Source organism: Porites lutea, chromosome 5, assembly GCF_958299795.1.
Source record: "Porites lutea chromosome 5, jaPorLute2.1, whole genome shotgun sequence".
In the NCBI taxonomy this organism is placed as follows: Eukaryota; Metazoa; Cnidaria; class Anthozoa; order Scleractinia; family Poritidae; genus Porites; species Porites lutea.
In genome coordinates, this window is record NC_133205.1 from 29,454,777 (window position 1) to 29,474,074 (window position 19,298).

The following is a 19,298-nucleotide window of genomic DNA, read 5'->3' on the forward strand; positions in this document are numbered from 1 at the left end:
CCTTCCCTCTCCATCTCTCGACCGAAAATCCCTTTCCCTCCCCTCTCAAACACAGGCTATAAAATTAGAGACGTTTACTTCAAGTCAACCTTCAAGATGTTTCATGTCTTGATTTTCTGATGATTAAACCTTTTTCTAACAGGCAGGAAGCGGTAGGTTTTTTATTATGAGAGCCGTAGGCGAGGACGAAGAAGAATCTTTGCCAGTTAAATATCTGCAGCAAAGGTAAACCCTTTTACAGCGTCATTTACATGGGAATTAATCCAGGATAAGGAATCGCTTCCAAGGGAACTCGTATGTTTCATTCAAGGTTCCCATTGTCACTGGGGGAGGTACTCTCAAATATTTCGGATAGGTGTGTGCCGCCCGGGGACTTAAACCCTGACTCTATTTAAGGATGAGACAAACAAAAATAGATACTGCCCTATTTAACCCCCAAAGCCGAAAAAGACTCACCATTCAAGGGAAGAACAAAATAAGAATTTAAGGGCAGCATACAAGCCTTCTTGATCACTTTCATGAAAATAGCAGATGATTTGTTCCTCATGAAGATGGGTATTTAAGCACTTCAATTTTACCTGATACAATTTCAGCAATTTGGTTACCCTATCTAAAGATCACTCTGGGGACACAATGTTAATCAGAGAAAAAATGATGCCCTATATAAGGGTGGAGACCCTTAAAAACCATACCCTATCGCGGGACAGCGCATACCTATCTTGCCTACAATGGGAGTACTCCGGGTCAGTCCCCCTAGTTCAAGAAGGAGGAAATACTTTTCTTATTAAGGGATTGCCACGTGACGGTATTTTAATAAGATTACGCAAGACTAAGCTTTTTCCAGCTTCATTTTTTTGTAGCATGCTTTGCATGTCAGGAGTTAAATGTAGCAAATAAGTCAGATGAGTTCCCTCGTATTGTAGTGTGGGTCCCAGACCGGGAGTGGAGCATGTGCAGTCGCCATTATCGTCCGGAAATCTTCTGAATGACACCGTACAAGAGGCGTGCTGGGAAGACCGCCTTAGTGACCTTGCCCGTGTTGAATCTGTTCTAAAGAAAAGAAAGGCGGAGGTACAGGAGCTAGATGCTTTGCTGATGCAACGCAAACAAGATTTGGACGATGTCGTTCACAAGGTATTTTGCCTTTGGAATGAGTTGTAAGTCAACGGTTTAAACAATAGTCTTAAAAACTGAAAAACTACGTATCCCCCTCCCACACACACACACTTAGATAAAACGAAGAAAAGTGCATCAAGTGTTCCTATGTGCCCATGTTATGTTTTCACTTTACCATTTTTACTTTGGAACTTAGTCCCTGCACGTCCCTGCGATTAACTTTCGCCTCAGGCTTTAGACTTGGAATAAGTCGACAACTTTTCATCAGTTATACGGGATATAGTTTGGATATTGGATTTTAGGATATAGTGCATGGGTGATACAAAGTTACACGAAGCCACCTGGCGAGAGACGCAGTCGTACTTGGCTAACAAAACAACGCGAGCACGAAAAAAATTTGCGAACGTCTAGAGCGATAGTGTATGCAGCAGTCGTTCTTTAACAAAACGCGTGAAGTGGCCGGCATCCCGTTTCCCGGTTACTACCGGGCCTGGAGAGCTGTTTTATTTTTGCGATGTTAAATGTATACATTTAAGATCGAAATATTAATAGGTTTATAAGTAAAAAAGTAAGACTGGCTTATGAGCTTAGAACCGCAGTGAAGTTACTTAGATTTTGATTTTAAAATATGGTTTAGAGCCCGTAAAGTTGCAAGGACATTCGAGCCCCTGCGCTTGGCTTCTCGTACCTTATACAGCTATTTCGAGAAAGGTTGTCGGATAAAGTGCACGCGACAACCCCGAAAGGTATTGTGGGTGGTTTTGAGTTCACTGTTTTTCAAAGAAATTTGAAAGAATGGCAGGAGAGGCCATGGGCCTATGTCTGTGAGTGCTAAAGGAAAGCAACAAAAGTAGGTTCGACAGCTACAGCGTCAGGAACAGCGTATTGAACATCAGGATATCCCATATTACCTTTCGGGATTGTCGCGTGCACATTTTTTCCGACAAACTTTCTCGAAATTGCTGCATACGCTTTCTTCGCCGTACGCGCTTTGTAAGCCAGATGGTAATTTGGGAGGTAAAAAAAAGTAAGAGAGAACGCTCACGTTCTTATTAAGGCTGGTTTGAACACATTCAACAACTTTTGCCCGCGCTTATTTAAAGTAAAAGCTAATGTGAAGAGGGTTTTTCTTTCTAGCGAAAATCAGCCGAGGGGCGCCTGAGGCGAGCAGAGGAGGATGCTGGGATTATTGAACAGCGGGCCGCAGAGACCTCTGCCGAGTTAATACGCGCGGGAAATCAGCTGATTAACTTGGAAATAAGAGGAAAAGTCATGAATGAAAGACAGAGTCATGTGATCAAGGTGCGTGATAATTGTTTCATTTTGGTCGTTAAACGGTAACCATGAGTACTTGTATCATTGTTTTCTCAGTTCAAACCCCGTCAAGGCACAACCAACTCTCTATTTCCCAGCTCTATAAGCCATCGTAGCTCGATTGTTGGTACCTGCCGTTCTTCGGTTATTTCCTTCGATTCTGTGGAGTACCGGTCCTATCGGTGTTCATCTTAGAAAGAAGACTCTAGTGTGATTTGTAAAGTATTGTCAAGAATATTAAAATAACCTCTAGACGGATTTGGCGCAAATCAACAGTTACTGATTTAATACAAGGGATGTAAGAAAGAGTGGGCGTTCTTTTCAGGTCCTGGTTTTGCACTTGCGTGCCGTCGGACTGTTAGACGTTTCTTGGGGTAATAGGAGAAGAGAGGAGCGAAAAGGGGAGATCTAGACATCAAGGGGAGAGAAACTCCCTTTTCCCCTCCCCCTCCTCCCTCTAAATATTCTCTTCCCTAATCCCTAAGGAAGGCCTGACACTGAGGCTAAAGCATTTTACGCTGTGGTGCTGCTACTTTACATTTTTGACTAAACAAACGTTTTTTCGTATTTTTATTTGCCTATCAGATTTTAGAAGCCAAAAGCAAAGAGTTGAAAGAAGCTGACAAATCTTACGACGTAGTTCGCCAGAATGTAGATAAACTGAACAAAGAGCTGGGAAGCAAAATGGAAGAACTTGAAAATAAAGAGAAGCATCTGCGTGAAGTAGAGACAAGAATTCAGCTGTCTTTAAGGTGTGGCCAATGTGAACATGGCCGAGGAACGCGTTCAAAATTCAGTTTTTCGCTCTTCTAATCCTTACGTACTCCTGTGGAAACACCATTGACCAAATCAAGTTGCATTTACAAATTCTCTCCCGAATGAGCCTCGAATATAAATTAGTTTCAGTCCGTTTTGAATATGTTCTATTACATAATAAGTAATTATAGCGTACGAGTAAATTGTTTTCTCAACGACTGAAGCGCAATTATGATCTCTTTTTTTTTTGGAGACAGATGTAGACCGGTACTACACTAATTCGTCTGGCTAGCTATAATGCACTGTACCAATTTATTTGTGTCATTCACAACCACACGGTTTTTCGCTGAAGTTTTTTCGGATCATAGAGCATTCTTTAAAGTTAAGATTAACCTGGTTTGCCCGCAAACTACAACAACAACAACAACAACAAAACTTTATTAATAAATAAATAAATTACAAAAGTATTGCCCGCAGCTAGCAAGGCTATTCGAGGCGGGACAATGCGTGCAAAATATAAGAAATAAAGACGGTCACAGTTGAGAAAAACGTTAAAAGAGTAAAAGATTTTGAGGAAATTTAGTTAGAAGCCGGAGTGATCAAGAACACATCCGACTAGTACTCTCTCGGTACCAGTCTGTTCTAATCTACTGAAACTACTTGGTTTTTGGGTTTATTCTATGGGAATATGTCACTTACGCCACAAGGAAAAGTACCAGCAGATTTTCCTCGGCGTTTTATTATTGACAGGTGGGTATTAGAACCAAACTCACTCAAATGTTTTTCATCATGTCACAGGGTTGAGGAATTGAGACAGCTAATAGCGCAGACTGAAAAAGAGGAGAAACATCAGTCAGAAAAATATGTTCGTGTCCTTAAAGAGGGCGAAAAGGCACTGGAAGAAAAAACTCTTCAACTAGCAAGAACAAGGAATGAAATACAAGCTCAAATGACAGAGTATCATGAATTGAATAGCAAAATTAATAAACTGAGGACGGAGTTAAAGGAGGTGCAGGTTAACTTAAGAAAGGAAAAGATTGAAGCCTTTAATCTCACGGAGAAACGACAGAGAGAAAAGAGAACGCGAGAGCAACAATTAAAGGTGATTTTTTTTAAATTTTATTTTTAATTTCCATTTTTGTTTTTTGTTTTGGTAGAGTATTGTTCATGAAATTAAACGACAAGCTCAGCAGTTGTTGGGTTTTCAAGAAAATCAATGCCAGCCTTTTTGCACGTGATGCTAAGGACCCGCTAAGGAAATATCAAATCATGCATACTGCATGTGACTTCCTCAAAGCATAAATAAATGGGTGGAGAGGATGGCTGCCAGGGGTGGGTTGAGTCCATTATCAGGACTAATTTGTTTAGAAGAACTACTCCTTCCTAAGAAGAGTATGTTTATTGAATCCAAGGCGCTTATCAGTAGCTTTCATTTCAATCCGGATAGAGTGCCGCAAAGCTTACGTAGCCATTAGTTTCTCGGTTAGCTCAGGGAAGTCGTTTGAAGTAGGAGATGTAACAGATTGAGCTTTAATTGCACGCTGTCAGTGCCGGATCCAGACCTTCAGATAGGGGGAGGGGAGGGTGTCCAGACCCTGAAATGGGGGGGGGGGGGGTGGTCTCCAAAAAAAGGTTCTGCCCATCTGTCCTCAGTTTGGTCTAAAAATAAAGAGGAGCGCTGTTCCCCCCCCCCTCCGGCCCCTCCCCTGGATCTGGCACTGGCTGTTAACTGTCCTGTTGGTCGAAAACTTATGTTTATCTATTTTATTATCTTGCACGTCAGGAGACAGAGGACAAACTAGCAGAAATAAACAATGCAAGGAATGAATCAGTGGATGCCCTTAAAAGTCATCGTGAGGAGTTTGCTCTTCTGAGAAGGAAAATCCAGGAAAGCTTGAGCAAAATGAAAGAATGCGAGAAACTGAGATTACAAAAGGAGGCTGAATATGAGAAAGCTATAAAGGCCATGAACGAAGACAAAGATAATCTGGAAAAGGAGATGAAACGATTAGAAAGGTAAATAAATAAATTGTTGGAGTTTTGATTTGCTGTATTGGGTAGCTGATTAGGGTGTTGTTGTCGCTTGCATTATTTTGATGTAGTTTGCATGTGATCAGTTTATTCCCCCGCATTTAAAACTATGGGACGTCTGAGAAGTGTGGTGCTGGTGAGAGATTATACAGAGCGCTTTATTCTCCCCCCCCCCCCCTCCCCTCCCTCTCCCCCCTCCTCGTCCTCTTCCTATCTGTCTTAACGATCTCCGTCGGTTTTGTGTTCTTCCAGTTAAAAGTAACTTTCTTGATGCCACTAAAGGTAGTAGCCATACATGATAAGCCATTAACTTATTATATCTTTCACTTACAAGTGACAAGCAAAAAGCTGAGGAATCTCTTGGCGAGATCAATGGCGATCTTTTTGAAGTTATGGCTGAGCTGAAAACAGCCACAGAAGAATTAGAGGCATCAAAAATTACCAAAGAATCGTTCAGAGAAGAGTTGAATGAGCTTCAAGAAACGATAACAGGTAAAAAAGTAAATACTTAGTAATAAATGGGTAATTTCTAGCTTGAGAAAGTTATATCAGTTTCTCAACTTGTTGGAAGGATGCCGTTATTTTCAGTGATATTGCTTTGGTTGTTCATTGCTATTCGATAGAACCGGTTTAAGATTTATTTCGTTTTGTAAAATTAAGTGATAATATTACTTTTCTTAACAGAAAAAAGAAAAGAACTATCAAAAACCACTCAAGAAACTAACGATGCCTCCAAAGAACTGGAAGAATTGAAAGAGGTAATTACCGACAAACTTTTCGACTCTTTGATTTGGTAACTTGCATTTCTCGATATTTCCTATTTTAATCTTGTGGACGTGGGTGGGGAGGAGGATGGTACTCTTCACTAGTAGATTTAACAAATCGACAATAATTTTCTGTACATCTCAGCGACCATAGAAATGACGTCAAAATGATCAAAACTAGTAAGTGGAACCACGAGCTGCAGCAAAATTATTGTCGATTTGTTTTTTACAATAACATTGACAGTTTTGACGTCCAACTCCGTCAAAGTTTCTCTGAAAATCGCGCACTACAGAAAGAGAAAAACAAATTGCGCCACCGTCACGTTACTTCTATGGTCTGTACTCTTATCGAGCATAGTTCTTGACCAATCAGCGCGTGAGAGATCGCTCGCCTCAGTTATTGAAAAAAAATTGCCTTGGACTCGTTTTGGTCTGGTAGAGAATATTACGCAAACTTGTTAGTTAAAATGGCCATTTCTCTCCTGCTTGACACTGAAATGAGTTTATGCAGTACCATTAAGGCTTTTAAACAGACGATTTCAGGTCTTAACTCCGTTAGGTTAAAAATGACAAGACAGAGAGTTCACCCTAACTAATATAGTTAGGTTCTTAAGAAAGTTCTAAAGTTCTTAAGAGGCTCAGTCAGTCTGGTAAACTTTGTTGCGAAGGGTCGACGCCATTTTATTTTTGGGGTTGCTGAAGGCACAACTTTTGCAAAATGAGAACAAACCAAACCAAGTGAAATGAAAACAAAGTTGTAATCCCAAGATTAATATGAGAAATTGCATATAACAAAATTTCGCTCTAGAAATGATTGGGCGCGTCCCTTCAAAAGTAACTGAAGCGTAAAGATTTCCGTCAAGATTTGAATTGCTTAATATTTGTTAGCAATTCGTTTTATATTAAACCGCTTTGGAACCAATCGTAAAATGTATGAGATAGGTGTTTTCCTAGGCCATACGAAAAGAATTATTTCCAGTTTTCATGTTTTGCTTTAAGACCATTGTACAGCTCCAAGCAACACAGGCGAAGTTGGTATCAGGCATAAGAGGAGAACACGAGAAAACAGAGAATCATAAAATAGACAGTTTACCTCAAGAGTCTTCGACACCAAGACGAAACGAAAAAGATGATGGTATTTTTAGTTTTTTACTGTTTAGCCTTGTTTTATTTATTGCCATTTGTTTGGTTATTTTAGTTTTGTTCTCTAGCTGAAGGCATTGAGCTTGATCACGTTTCTCCCAGTAACATTTGGGACTTTCTTTTAGTCGCTTGTTGGTACACTATACATTCCTGTCTAAAACAGGCCTTGACCTGTTTGACTCATCTTCAAGTGAGGTACCCGTGAGAAAAGTGTTACTCATCCTCAGAATCTCTTTATCACGGAATATGAAACCGTACTTAAGTGTGGAAGGGGTTTACGAAACCATCCTTATGAGAAGGTTCTGAAAAAAGGTTTATTTTGATGAGGATCAGGTCTTCCTGCTTCATCGTGCGTTGAGAAAGGTGTTTGAATAGAGCTCTTTAATTATTAACCTTGGATGTAGGAATATTGTTCTTCTTTGTATTGAACACCGTACATTGAGAAGAAAGCAAATTTCAAGCAACAAACAAAACAAAAGCAACATTTGAATGACGAGCATTACCCGTGTTAATCTTCAGAAATCTGACAACTTCCCATACAGTTTATTATTCAACTGCTTAATACCTTGACTATCATTTCCCATAGAAGCCATAATTACAGAGCTACGAGAGAGTATCAAGCAGCTCTCGGCCGAAAATAAGGAAAAGCATATGGCCTTGCAAGAAGCAGGATCTGAACTGAAGGAATTGAAAGAGGTCGTGGAATCTGTAAGTACCAAGAATTATGTTTTTGTAATCCCCTAATACTCGATTTACACTAGAAATGAATGCGTGACAAACAAACCCCAAAGGACGTCTGCGGGGAGGCTAGATTTACACCGTATTCGAGTTAGATTCTTCTTTCAAAAGTTGCTCAATTCGTCAGTCATTTACCATTATTTTCGTCCGCCCCTCTTTCCTCCACCACTCGTTTTACTCCCTTCTCTCTCCATCATGCTCCGATCCTCCTCCTCCTAGGCCTCTTTCCTTCCCCCCCCCCCCCCCCCGCCTTGAGCCCTGCTAATACCCTTGTCTTATTCTTTATTGTATTCTTTATATCCAGGAAAAAAGGAACTTCAAAGAATATATGATACAAATGGCGTCTGAAACTGAGGTGTATCGAAAACATATTGAAAGGCTCCAAATGGTGAGTCATTTAACTGATCACTTATGAAGAAGAACGTTTTAAGGCTTTTAGGTTTCTGACTACTTTTCTAGAACTAACGTTTAATTTGTTTTGTCTCGAAGGAAAATGCTGCTGAAAAACAGATAAATACTCAGGAAAAAGGCTTGCTTTTACACAAAGTAGACGAGCATCGTTTGAAAGCAAGAAAACTGTCTGAAGAACTAAGTGCCTTAAAACAGGATCATTTAAAAACAAGACACGAGGTATTGTCACTCTAGCCCACGCAGATGGCGGGATTAGCGGGCAAGTGCAATTATTGTTTTGTTTTGGCTGCGAGAAAATTTGGAAAAATCCTGTTCCGCTGCTAAGAAAGTAAGCCCCGCGCGGTATATATCCCATCCTGCCAACCATCCCACTAGCTACGAAGGGTATCGTCACTCTTACTAACACTCTACAACACAAAGAAGAAGCAGTTGTCTACTTTGCACGATAACCGTATTTAATGCAGTTAGCTTCTCACTCATTTTCAGCTTAACCAGCTCAGAGATACTCTTGCAAAAGATGTGAAGGAACTGAAAGAACACGTCGAAGGAATCACAAATCACGTGAAATCAGTAAGCATCTTTCTGTCCGTAGCAATAACGTTACTGACCTTGGTAGCGTAATCAGTAGTGCGGCGGGAATCTGGTCTGGATGTCTTGCACGATGTTTAGAGATTTTCCGTTTTTCCCAGTGAAGGCCCCTTGCCACACCAGATCTAGATCTAGACGACTTATATGACTTTTCATGAGAATCTGCGACACTCCAATTCACTTCAGTTCGTGGAGAACCCGGGTTAGCAGTCCGGGTATTTCCTGCACACTCGTTCCCACCACATTGCCAAATCTGAGTTCACAGGACTCTGTAGGTTAAAGTTGAAAGGGTGCTTGGCGTACTATTTTTACAATCACCCAAACTGATTAAAATACAAGCTCTATATACCTAAATTGTAGACTTGTTAGGTTTTAGCTAGAGGACCGGTCTAACCTTACACAAAGTCTACAAAAACTTCCTGTTGCATGTCGATCTTCGGAACTATTTTTCGTAAATAAGAGAGAACAAAGAGGTAAACTGAAATACCCGATGCTTGTTGCTGGGTACGTTCAGTGAGAAACCTTCGTTTTTACCATGGACTAATCAATGCTCGTTTTGTAATTGTAGGAACTGGCGCGCAGTTTACAGCAAGTGGAAAGCTCCAACGAACAAACCTGTGATGAAATTGAACATCTTCGAGAAAAAGACGATGAAATAGAAAAACAGCTCTCAGCGATACAACAGTCAATTAATTCAGTAAGGAATAATTGGTGGCATCGTCATCAGATTTCCATATAGACCATAAACGTTTATACACACATGAAAATACTACTACAGGGGCGTAGCTAGAAATTTGCCAGAGGTATGCACAGTTTTCTAAATAAACCAGACACCATCTCCAAAATCGTTTGTCCTTTTTAAATCAGAGTATTGAGTGATATCGTTACACCCTGTATTAAGAGGAAATATAGCCTAATAGCCTAATTTGTTTCAATCGTCTTTTCCTGTATTTTAAGTAAAACGAACCTATATTTAGCGAACACCTCTAATACTTTAAGCACTGCAGACACCAGCGAAGGTTCTATGGGTGTCCAGTTTTACTGTTATTGCATTTAAACGTTTAGTTTTAACAGTACACGTGACCTTGAGCATTATTCTCATTTTTTGTAGGCGAAGCTAATAGCCTTAAAAGCTAAAAAAGATAAAGCAATGGTTTCAAGGCGTGAGGTGGGGTAAACAATGATTTACACTCATTCGCTTTTTTCTTACACAAACGATTTACTCTAGTCAATCTTTCTAGCTGTCTTCGTCTACCCAAGATATTTTATTTGCCACGACAAAATGCTTTGGGTGACTTTGCTATGGTCGTCCAGTATCTTGGTCTTTTTAAAGGGGTCAACAGGGGGGCCGGTGTTCTACAATTTAAGCTCTGACTAAGGAAGAAAACAAATGACTCAAAACCCTTCACTAACCAATGGATTCCACTGTTGCTAGCGTTTTCAAATTTTGCACTTATCCTTAGCATCTCATTTATTCTCGTTTCCAACCTTTCAGTTATTGGGGACGAGCCTAGAAAGAAAAGTAAACGAGAAATAAAAAGTTGGTTCTGACTCTTCCCATCTCCCTACCTGATTTGCTTCTCGTTTGTTAGTTTCTTTTTTTTTGTTCCAACAATTAAACTGAGATCCTTGACCAATCTATCCCACGTTGAACGCTACATCTGTTATAAGGCATTCAATCTCTCTATGATTTCAGAAAGAGGAGGCTTTGATTAGGCAGCAAGGAGCTACACTACAGCGACAGCAGACATACCTGAGAGTAAGTGGCACAACAAATCATTTTAGATGGCACGATAGCTGGGGGGTTTAAAGTGCATTTCAAAAACGGCGAAATATTCTGATTGAATAATAATTTATACCTCTTACAGTGCGACTACTATAACTGGGGCCACCTAGACAAAGTTGACCAATCGGATTACAGGAAAATAACAAAACATTCCTAGAAAGGTAGATTTCAATCATAATTACCACGAAACGAAATAAACAACATAGATCGAAATCAACCAATAACAACCTACAGACGTAACCTTTTGAACCCGATCAAGAAAGCAGTGTTCCCGAGAGGTCCGTTAGAGTGAATGACGGAGACAAAAAACGTAAACGATAGTTATATTTTTGACTTGCGGTCACATGTTATTGCAAAGCGCGGCAGTAGTAGCGAAGAAATTGCCGGTGATGACAAAATAACAGCTTGTGTCAAAGAAATATGTCTCCTGGATGTTGTATGCAAAGTTAGAATGAAAAACATTGTCCGGTGAAAAATGTTGCTTTCCTGAAGAACGTTTGCTATCAATATGAAATTTTGTGTTTTCGAGTAACGTATTCGTTTTTTTTCTCACGAGCTGCTGATAGGCCCACAACCAACTTTCTTGGAATGTATTGTTATTTTCCTGTAATCCGATTGGTCAACTTTGTCTAAGTGGCCCCAGTTACAGTAGTCGCACTGTAAAACTGTCTAGCCTGCGACTCGCAGGCTATGTCCGTGAACATATTGTCAGTGAAAAATTTGATGATTTGTTTTTCCTTGAGTTAGCTAGTATTCATCTCATTGTTATTTAGTATTCGATTGAAGAATTAACTTGAGTAACCCTTGGGAGCAAGGCGTGTTTTGACCACTTTTCAGAAGAATTAGGGTATTAATTATCGTCGGTCATTTGCAAAGGGCTTTGACACCAATGGAAACTGAAGACAAATAGGTATGGCCAGTAGCTAGGTCTGCCTAGAGCAGAACGTTTGAGCCATCATGACTAGATTACCTTTGACTGAACTTCTGACTGGCTGAGAAAATGACACAAACTTTATTAGCTAGGTCAGCTAGTTATGAATTGTTTCCAATGCAACACTCGTATCAAAAGCGTTTTTATCTGTTTCACAGGGTATAGTAACTATTAGCTGTAGATATTGTGTTGACTTTCCTATTAGGCTCAAATACGACAGCAAATGTCAACTCGCGCAGAGGCTTTGGACGAGGAAAGGAAAAAAGCTGAAATGTCTCTTGAAGGGTTGAAGACCAAACTTAAAAATCTTGAAGAGGTACGACTATTCGCTATAGGTCATATTTGATATCGCCACACAAGTTAAAGCGAATTTTTTTATTAGTAAGGAGTAGAACATACCAGCCTTTCTGCTCGGTCTTAGTCGTTGAATTCCTTAATCGAACTGGAAGTTCAGTTGTTGATTTTGAGAGGTTCGAAAACTGAAGAACCCGGCGAAAAGCCCACGGGGTAAAGTCGACACCCAAACTCAACTCATTTAGAGACATGTATGTGTCAGCGCACTGCTCCCGCTAGCAACTCACGCCTCCGTCCCTGCTCTACAAGGAAATATATGTTGATTAATTTCTCTTTCTAGTATTCTGACGGGATGTTTTTTTTTCTCTTTTTCACTTTTCCTCAGGTTATTACACGAAAAGACTCAACTGTTGAGGATTTCCGTTTAAAAGTAGGCTTTCACAGTTTCTGTACAGAGCAATGTTCTTTTGGTGCAAATTGTTGCTAGAACGTACTCTCCGTGCATATAAAAAGCACTACTTCAATTTTCACTTTGATAACCATCCCTTGAAAAGCAAGGGTAGCTAATGGGGACGACGAGTACTCTTGAGGAAAAACCACTTTCTATAAGAGTCACTGGCTCAACGTCCTCTTCAGTAATAATTATTAACTAAAGTGCCTAGGGGATTTCCCATTCTTACCGCTGTAAACTTTCTCCCATGACTATCCCGTGGTACCAGTCAACTGCTCCTTGTCCGCGGGGATGTTTGAAAACATTTTTTTTATAAGTATAGCCTGCGGAGCAGGCGCTAGGAAAGGAAGCAAGAAAGAACGGGCGCATCTCCCTCGCGCACACCCGTTCTTTGTTGCGCCATTTCTTAGCGCCTGCTACGCAGGCTATTATAAGTAGCAACTGACTTACAAACGTGGTCAGTAGTAACTATTTCGAACCTCTGTTTATCCTCAGTATTTGAACGCCCGAAATGGAAACCTTTGACAGTGCGTAGCGCGAGGGGTTGGAGACGGGAAGTTCGCCCACTCTCTACGCCCTACCCAATTCCGCTTGTTTTCCTCTCCCTCTTTGTTTTAAGAATATAGAGGTTATGAATAGTTTATTCTCAACGCGAAGTATGTTAAATTCTTACGATTTCGTCAGCTTGAAATTTTGACTTTCTAAATCAGAAAGAACAGAACAGAAATCAGTTTGAATTGGGCACTTATTATTGCCAAATGCTACGGTACGCACGATACATGTAGCCCTATATTGAACAAATATTGACTTATTCAGTATATTATGTCCCGTATTATGTTCAACCGACTTACGTATTTTTTCCTTACTTGTATTTAGCTTTTGAGAAGCAGAGTTGAAGCCGAAAAAGCTGCCGACTCCAACAAGCAAATAGATGAGCTGAAAAGAAGACTGCGCGAACTTGAAGACGAAAAAGATTTGGTAACAGTTCAGAGGAATCATTTGGCTTCGTTAAACGAAAGCGCTAGACTCGACGCAGGAAACGTTCACAGTGGTCTCTATGTTGGTGATAAAAGTGTTGGCAAAACGAGCACGGCGTCTCAGTCTCTGATGCTTAGGCGATCTTTCGACTCCTTAACAAAAGACTCCTTTTATACAAAACCAGTAAAATTTGAACTGGAACTGCCTTGCCGTGATGAAGTACATATAAACACGAGTCTGCCTCTTGAAGTACACAATAGTGCTCAAAGGAATTCTGCGCATGACCTCAATGTTGTTCACTCGTTGACAGCACCAAACAACGAAAGGATTTACCCTAAGCGTGAGATAGATCCTAGAATAACTGAAGAGCATTTTTCTGCGGCTACAGATAGTTTTGAGCCTAACAACACTTCCGTGGAGTATTTAACAGGACAGAATCCGTTTGACATATCAAATTCTTCGTTGAAAATGACGCGAAAAGACTTGTCAGTTGACAGAAGTGACAAAGAAACATTTCGTGCCACAAATCCTGAAAACTTTCGAGGAACTGAGTTGCCGGTCAGCGGCCTTACGTCCGACCCACGGGAACTGGTATCAAAGGATGGTGAAAAACTGAGGCAGGTTGAGCGAAGTCCTGCCTCTCTATTTCAAGGTGAGTTATCTTTGAATTTGAATTTATTTTGTGAGCTTGCTTTCCTATACGGCATCTTTCAAAGCCTTCTCGGTTAATATATTTCGGTGATGTAAACTCCGAGACGAAAGGCGGGGATACAGACTCGCTTGGACCATAAGGAGACCCGAAACGAATAGGTCGCGCGGAATTAATCATGAGTTCTAGGGACAAAAAAAAATTGCAAGTTGTTGACCGTATGCCGTTACCTGCCTTACACTCGCCTGAGAAAATGGGCGTTAGAGTAGCGTGCGCGAGGGATGAAACCACGCGCATGTCATCGTCCCTTGCGTGAAACGCTCTGATCTTACTCATGTAATATTTCTAGTGTGCGTGAAACACGGACTAAAATTACATTGGACTGAGGAGTTAATCTCGTGGGTCTATGACTATGATACATGTTTTTTTTTTCTTTGTTTTCCTTACATATTACACAGGTTCCGCCTCATTTTTCGCTGATGAGAGAAAAAGCGAGGTGAGTTCAGTGTACTAGTCGCAAGTGTTCTTCAGGGGAGATAGCCGAAGACCCTGGCACTGTCACTCCTCCTTAACTGATATATTATTGCAGTAAACATTTCCTCAGACATAGTAAGTTATATGTGTCTAATGTCATGTTGAATTAGCCCTCTTCGCTACGAAATAAACCTCGTCAACCCCTGAAACCTTGCTGAACTGATAAGCTCCTTCTTTCTCGATCGTTACGGAATAGACCCCGAAGTAAGAGGGTTCAGTTATACTGAATTAAGACATGAAGACGTCCCCGTTAGAAAAAAATCCTAGTTATCTTAAGTGGCGACTCGGCATTTAGTTGATCCCCTCATTGCCTAGAGCAAAAAAAAAGAAAAAAAAGAAAATCTTGGCAAACCAGAAAGAAACTTTCACGAACTCTTTTTGTGTTTGCCATCTCTCTGCATTTAATTTGGCATTATGTCTCAATAGATTCTAAAAGAGCCAACCCCCTCGAACACCGAAGAATCGGAATCTTGTTACATTGGAAAGTGTTTTGTTCATTGTTTTAGTTCCTGTCCTCCGTCCACCGTCTCAAGAACGAAAAGATCAAAGAACTGGAGCTAAGTTTACAGAGGATTTCGCTGCAATGGACAAAAACGTGAGATGCCTTTAAAGTGAATGTGCATGACAGTGCAAAGGAAAACGGAACTGCTGAGCTCAAATACAAGCTCCTTTTGAGGTGACTGAGGAAAACAAGCCTTCCGGTGGAATGACGAACTGAAGAGGAAGTGTCGACGGCTGATTGAGATCGACTCGATCATGTTTATTTATAATAATGATAATGAGATGATGATGATGACGACGATGATATTGATGATAACGATGATTAATGATGATGATGATGGTGATGATGATGGTGATGACGATGATGATGATGATGATGATGATGATGATGATGATGATGATGATGATGATGATGATGAAAACGTAATCCCTTTTAAAATGAAAACATGGCACACCTGTTCCTCCGAGCGTAACCGTAGGCAGTAACAGTGTATCATCCGCCTTTTTTTGAATTAGCACGGATTTTACGACGACTTGTGAAAACTTTTGCTTCAATCAATTTCTAAACTATTTTAATTTCCATAAAGAAAAACACGGCTCTATAAGGCGTCCACCCCGGCGGTAACGGCTTGTGCCCGCTTAATGGTGGCTGGTCGCTGAATAGAGTTTCGTTAGAAATAAGCGTAGCCTTTTGCAGAAACTTCAGTTTATTCTGAAAAAAAAAAAAAACCTTAAGAGGATTCTGACAACTTTCGCGCAGGAGACATCTCTAAAAAAGAACAGAAGTAGTAGAACGTTGTTACAAACAAGCAAATTCTCCTCAAAATGTTGTGGTGAGGTTTTCCTAACTTTGCTTGAAAAAGACTTCACAATGTACTTTGACATAAACTATATATTTGGACTAAAGCAGCAAATGTCTTTACTGAAACGTCACATTACTGGTCCACCATCAGTCTTCACTTTTTATCTCTGACTGTATTTTTCTTCAGCATTTTTTCAAAACAAAGCCAAACTAGCAGGGGCATCCAACGACAGTTTTCTGTCAAATTTCGACATTTTCGCGGGAGAAGCATAAATTGCCTACCTCAAACTTCTAGATATACTTAACATAGATAGCACTTTCAAACTCAAAATCTCCTTGCTAGCTCACAAAATCTCACAAAATGAAGCCAATATCCCTGACGTGTCTCAAAGCTACCTCGTAAAGGTGTCTGATAATCCACTCACACAATACCAGATATGCCTCAAATCTTAACTTTTGTGTACCACGTGTAGGGTAAATTACGGCAAACACACATTTAAGTTTGCCATAACCAAAACTTGGGAAGAGATTCCTACTTTATTAGTGTATTCCTACCTTACTATATATAATGTAAATATTTCATAAAGTGTGAATAATAAAATTGAATTGAATTGAATTGCCTAGAATTTTCTGTGCTTTGAGAAAGGCTAAAATTTTCTAGATGACCGTTCCATTCATTCAACCCTCCTTCCCCAATCCCCCTCCTTCTTTCCCTCCCTCCCTATCCCCTGCCTCTTTAGACGCCTGCTACGCAGGCTAGTTCAAATGTGAAAGATGTGAGTGGACCGCAGGGAGCTGTTATGGAACAAAATCGCCTTTATTCTGTATGCGTCAGTGAACAACGTTGGACACTTGTGCGGTATCGCCTGCGGCATTTGATATATACAGAACCTGTATTGTTCAGCTTACGTTTCTTTTTTGTTGTTGTTGTTATATATTAATATATTTACCACTCAGTAATTTGAACACAGAATTTTCGTCGAGTGAACTCACACTCTCTCGAATAGAAAGTGTCCTCTTCCTCTGCTTTTTTGTATCAACCCACAAGTTTTCCGTAGTGCATGACTTAAGACAAATGTGAGGGGCGAATTCTTAAACACTTTTTGAAGGATTTGTTTTGTTGCGTTTGAAAATAATAATAACAGCCTGGCGCTAGGACAAATAAATAACCTTCTTCAACACATATATACACGGCGCGATCTTAAACACCAAGGCTTAGAGAGATAGCGAATTACAGTCAAAACGGTCCTTAATACGGGAACCAAAGGGACAAAGCTAATAGAGTCCCCGTGTCTGTGATATAGAGGTAGGGAATGTCATGACGTTTTCAACAATGGGAGCCAAGAGAACGATTCGACGTAGAGAGGTGTATGTATTATAAAGGTAGAAAATTTATCACCTTTGGTACCTCTGGGACTAAGAGGATTGTGAGTATAATCTGAGTAACAGTTTGAGAGGCGAGTTAAGGTAGTGGTCGGACTGTATGACTGCACTATTTCTTGCAAGTAGAAGTGTCATCTTTAGTTAGTCATTTTGGAAACTACTTTAATTTTAAGACCATAACAAGGTCAGACAGATCATTCTTGTGAGACAGCTGAGATCGAACAGGTAAGCTAATTACTGTAAGTTCTTTTTTTTTTTTTTTTTTTCCGGGATTTTAAAGTAATATTAGAGAGGTTAAGCATCTCGTTTGCGTCAAACGGCTAACGCGAATTTGTGCCACGTGACCAAGTTTCCTCTTTACTTGTCGTTTACTATTCATTATTTTCGCACGTAAATTAGCAGTTTCATGTAATTTTTTATCCATAAGATTTGTTTTGAGCTTTTTTCATCTGCTCAATTTCTATTTTGAGAAATTCTCTACTTGAATCTGACGTTTGTCGTTTGCCGTATGAATTGGTGACACATGCGAAAAGTGCAAGTTATGCTCGGCTTTTGTTTTACGCGAAAGCCTAAACGCAGCATAACTTGTAATTATAGATCAGATGTTAATAAAGTGCAGTCTCCAAGCAATATTAGTAAGTCTAATTGAGTGTTCAGGTTGGAAGGCTGGGTCTGCTATTATACGCTGTCAGTATCAGTAACAATTTGATTTTCTGTACACGAACGCCTTTTTTGATATCACAAAGAACTTATTTTTGGCCAGGAGCTTCCACTATATCGTCTTTAAGTTCAAGTGGCGAGGTCCATCACGAAAGGGCGGATAGATAAAGAAAAAGATAGAATCAAGAGTACCTATTTGCCACATGTCTCACTCTGCGATAAGCCAAGAGGCCTTTGTCACTGCTTTGTCAAGCTTGTCCGCCCATAGAAAATTGCATTTGGTAATAATATGGATAAACCTTTAGGGACACGAATTGCTTAACCGTAAGGAAAAAGAATTAAGGCACCAAGAGGACTCTTACTTTATACCCCAGCAAGGTCTATTCCATGTCTTGCTTTGAGTTGAAGTTGAATGACTGTATGTACAGAGCCGGGATAAGGCAACCGATAATATGGAGGGGAAGTTTTACTCAGAAAAAAAATCAGTGAATTATCGTCTTTTTCAATGTCCCTAGCAGATTTTTCAAAAGTAAGTGGAAATGCGGACTCAGAGTAGCCTACAAAACGTTTCCATAAACTCCTGGCCCGGCAATTGTTTGAAGGCGCGGTATATTAGCGCTAACGTTGACCCGGGGTTAAATTTTTATCCGCTTTTCTTTTTCTTTCGTTACAAAAGAATTTCTCTGATAATTTTCTTTGTTCTTTTTAGATCATCCAACATCATCAAATTTTAGACAAAGGGATTGAACTGTATTCGCTTTTTAACCTTTCATATCTGAATTTAAAGTTCGCATTTCCCCCTGGGTTATCTTAACCCAGCTTTGTTCAACCCGTTTCTGAACATTATAGTTTGACTTGAATCTTTAAGCATTGCTGGCATAGCTGAGTTTTTTTATCGTGCCCAAAATGTTATCGGGACTTTTGAGAAACTAATATAAAGGGATTGTAGTTATAAATGAGCAAGATCATATGCATACGACCAGCTTTTATTCTTCTTCTTTTTATGCCCACTCTGTATTTCGCATTTAACATTTTTCGTCCTGCCCAAAACCTTAGCCGCTCACATCTCCTTAAATATTTGCAAATTGAAACAAAGTCTTTCAAAAGCAGAACCTAAATATTCATTTAATGATCAACAACATGTGGCCACCGGTTTTGCTGTGATACAAAACCCGAAAGAGATGAGGACATGATAAAATTGTCATGGACACTTTGGATTCATATGTATAAACTAAACTGAACGAGCGCGTAAACGCGGGGTCAAGCGACTATCTTTATAACTTTAATTTGCCCCTTGCACCGTTAACTTTTAGCCTGCGAACAGGCTCAAAATAGAATGTTAGCGAATCGAACCGAGCGTGACTATGGGAAGCAAAGGCCACGCTAGGCTCGTTTCGCACGCCGATTTTCTTTTTCGTTCCGATCCACTTGTCAGTTGCCATCCTTCATTCCGGCATCAATATAATAC

At 40.1% G+C, this 19,298-nt stretch overlaps 1 protein-coding gene across 1 annotated transcript in view; it reads left to right on the forward strand.

The window, feature by feature from the left end:
* The window catches only part of LOC140938800 (uncharacterized), a 60,099-nt gene extending 44,360 nt beyond the window's left edge, over positions 1-15,739 (forward strand). Inside the window, exons 34-54 of the mRNA XM_073388328.1 lie at positions 143-225; positions 936-1,134; positions 2,254-2,418; positions 3,016-3,182; positions 3,985-4,288; positions 4,970-5,202; positions 5,552-5,709; positions 5,902-5,975; positions 6,981-7,116; positions 7,711-7,832; positions 8,167-8,250; positions 8,352-8,492; positions 8,760-8,843; positions 9,430-9,558; positions 9,973-10,029; positions 10,558-10,620; positions 11,784-11,894; positions 12,258-12,302; positions 13,200-13,953; positions 14,409-14,446; positions 14,991-15,739. Of these exons, the coding sequence (XP_073244429.1) occupies positions 143-225; positions 936-1,134; positions 2,254-2,418; positions 3,016-3,182; positions 3,985-4,288; positions 4,970-5,202; positions 5,552-5,709; positions 5,902-5,975; positions 6,981-7,116; positions 7,711-7,832; positions 8,167-8,250; positions 8,352-8,492; positions 8,760-8,843; positions 9,430-9,558; positions 9,973-10,029; positions 10,558-10,620; positions 11,784-11,894; positions 12,258-12,302; positions 13,200-13,953; positions 14,409-14,446; positions 14,991-15,083 (3,240 nt within the window). The 3' untranslated portion in view covers positions 15,084-15,739. The remainder of the gene's footprint in view (positions 1-142; positions 226-935; positions 1,135-2,253; positions 2,419-3,015; positions 3,183-3,984; positions 4,289-4,969; positions 5,203-5,551; positions 5,710-5,901; positions 5,976-6,980; positions 7,117-7,710; positions 7,833-8,166; positions 8,251-8,351; positions 8,493-8,759; positions 8,844-9,429; positions 9,559-9,972; positions 10,030-10,557; positions 10,621-11,783; positions 11,895-12,257; positions 12,303-13,199; positions 13,954-14,408; positions 14,447-14,990) is intronic.
* Positions 15,740-19,298: the final 3,559 nt, after the last annotated feature.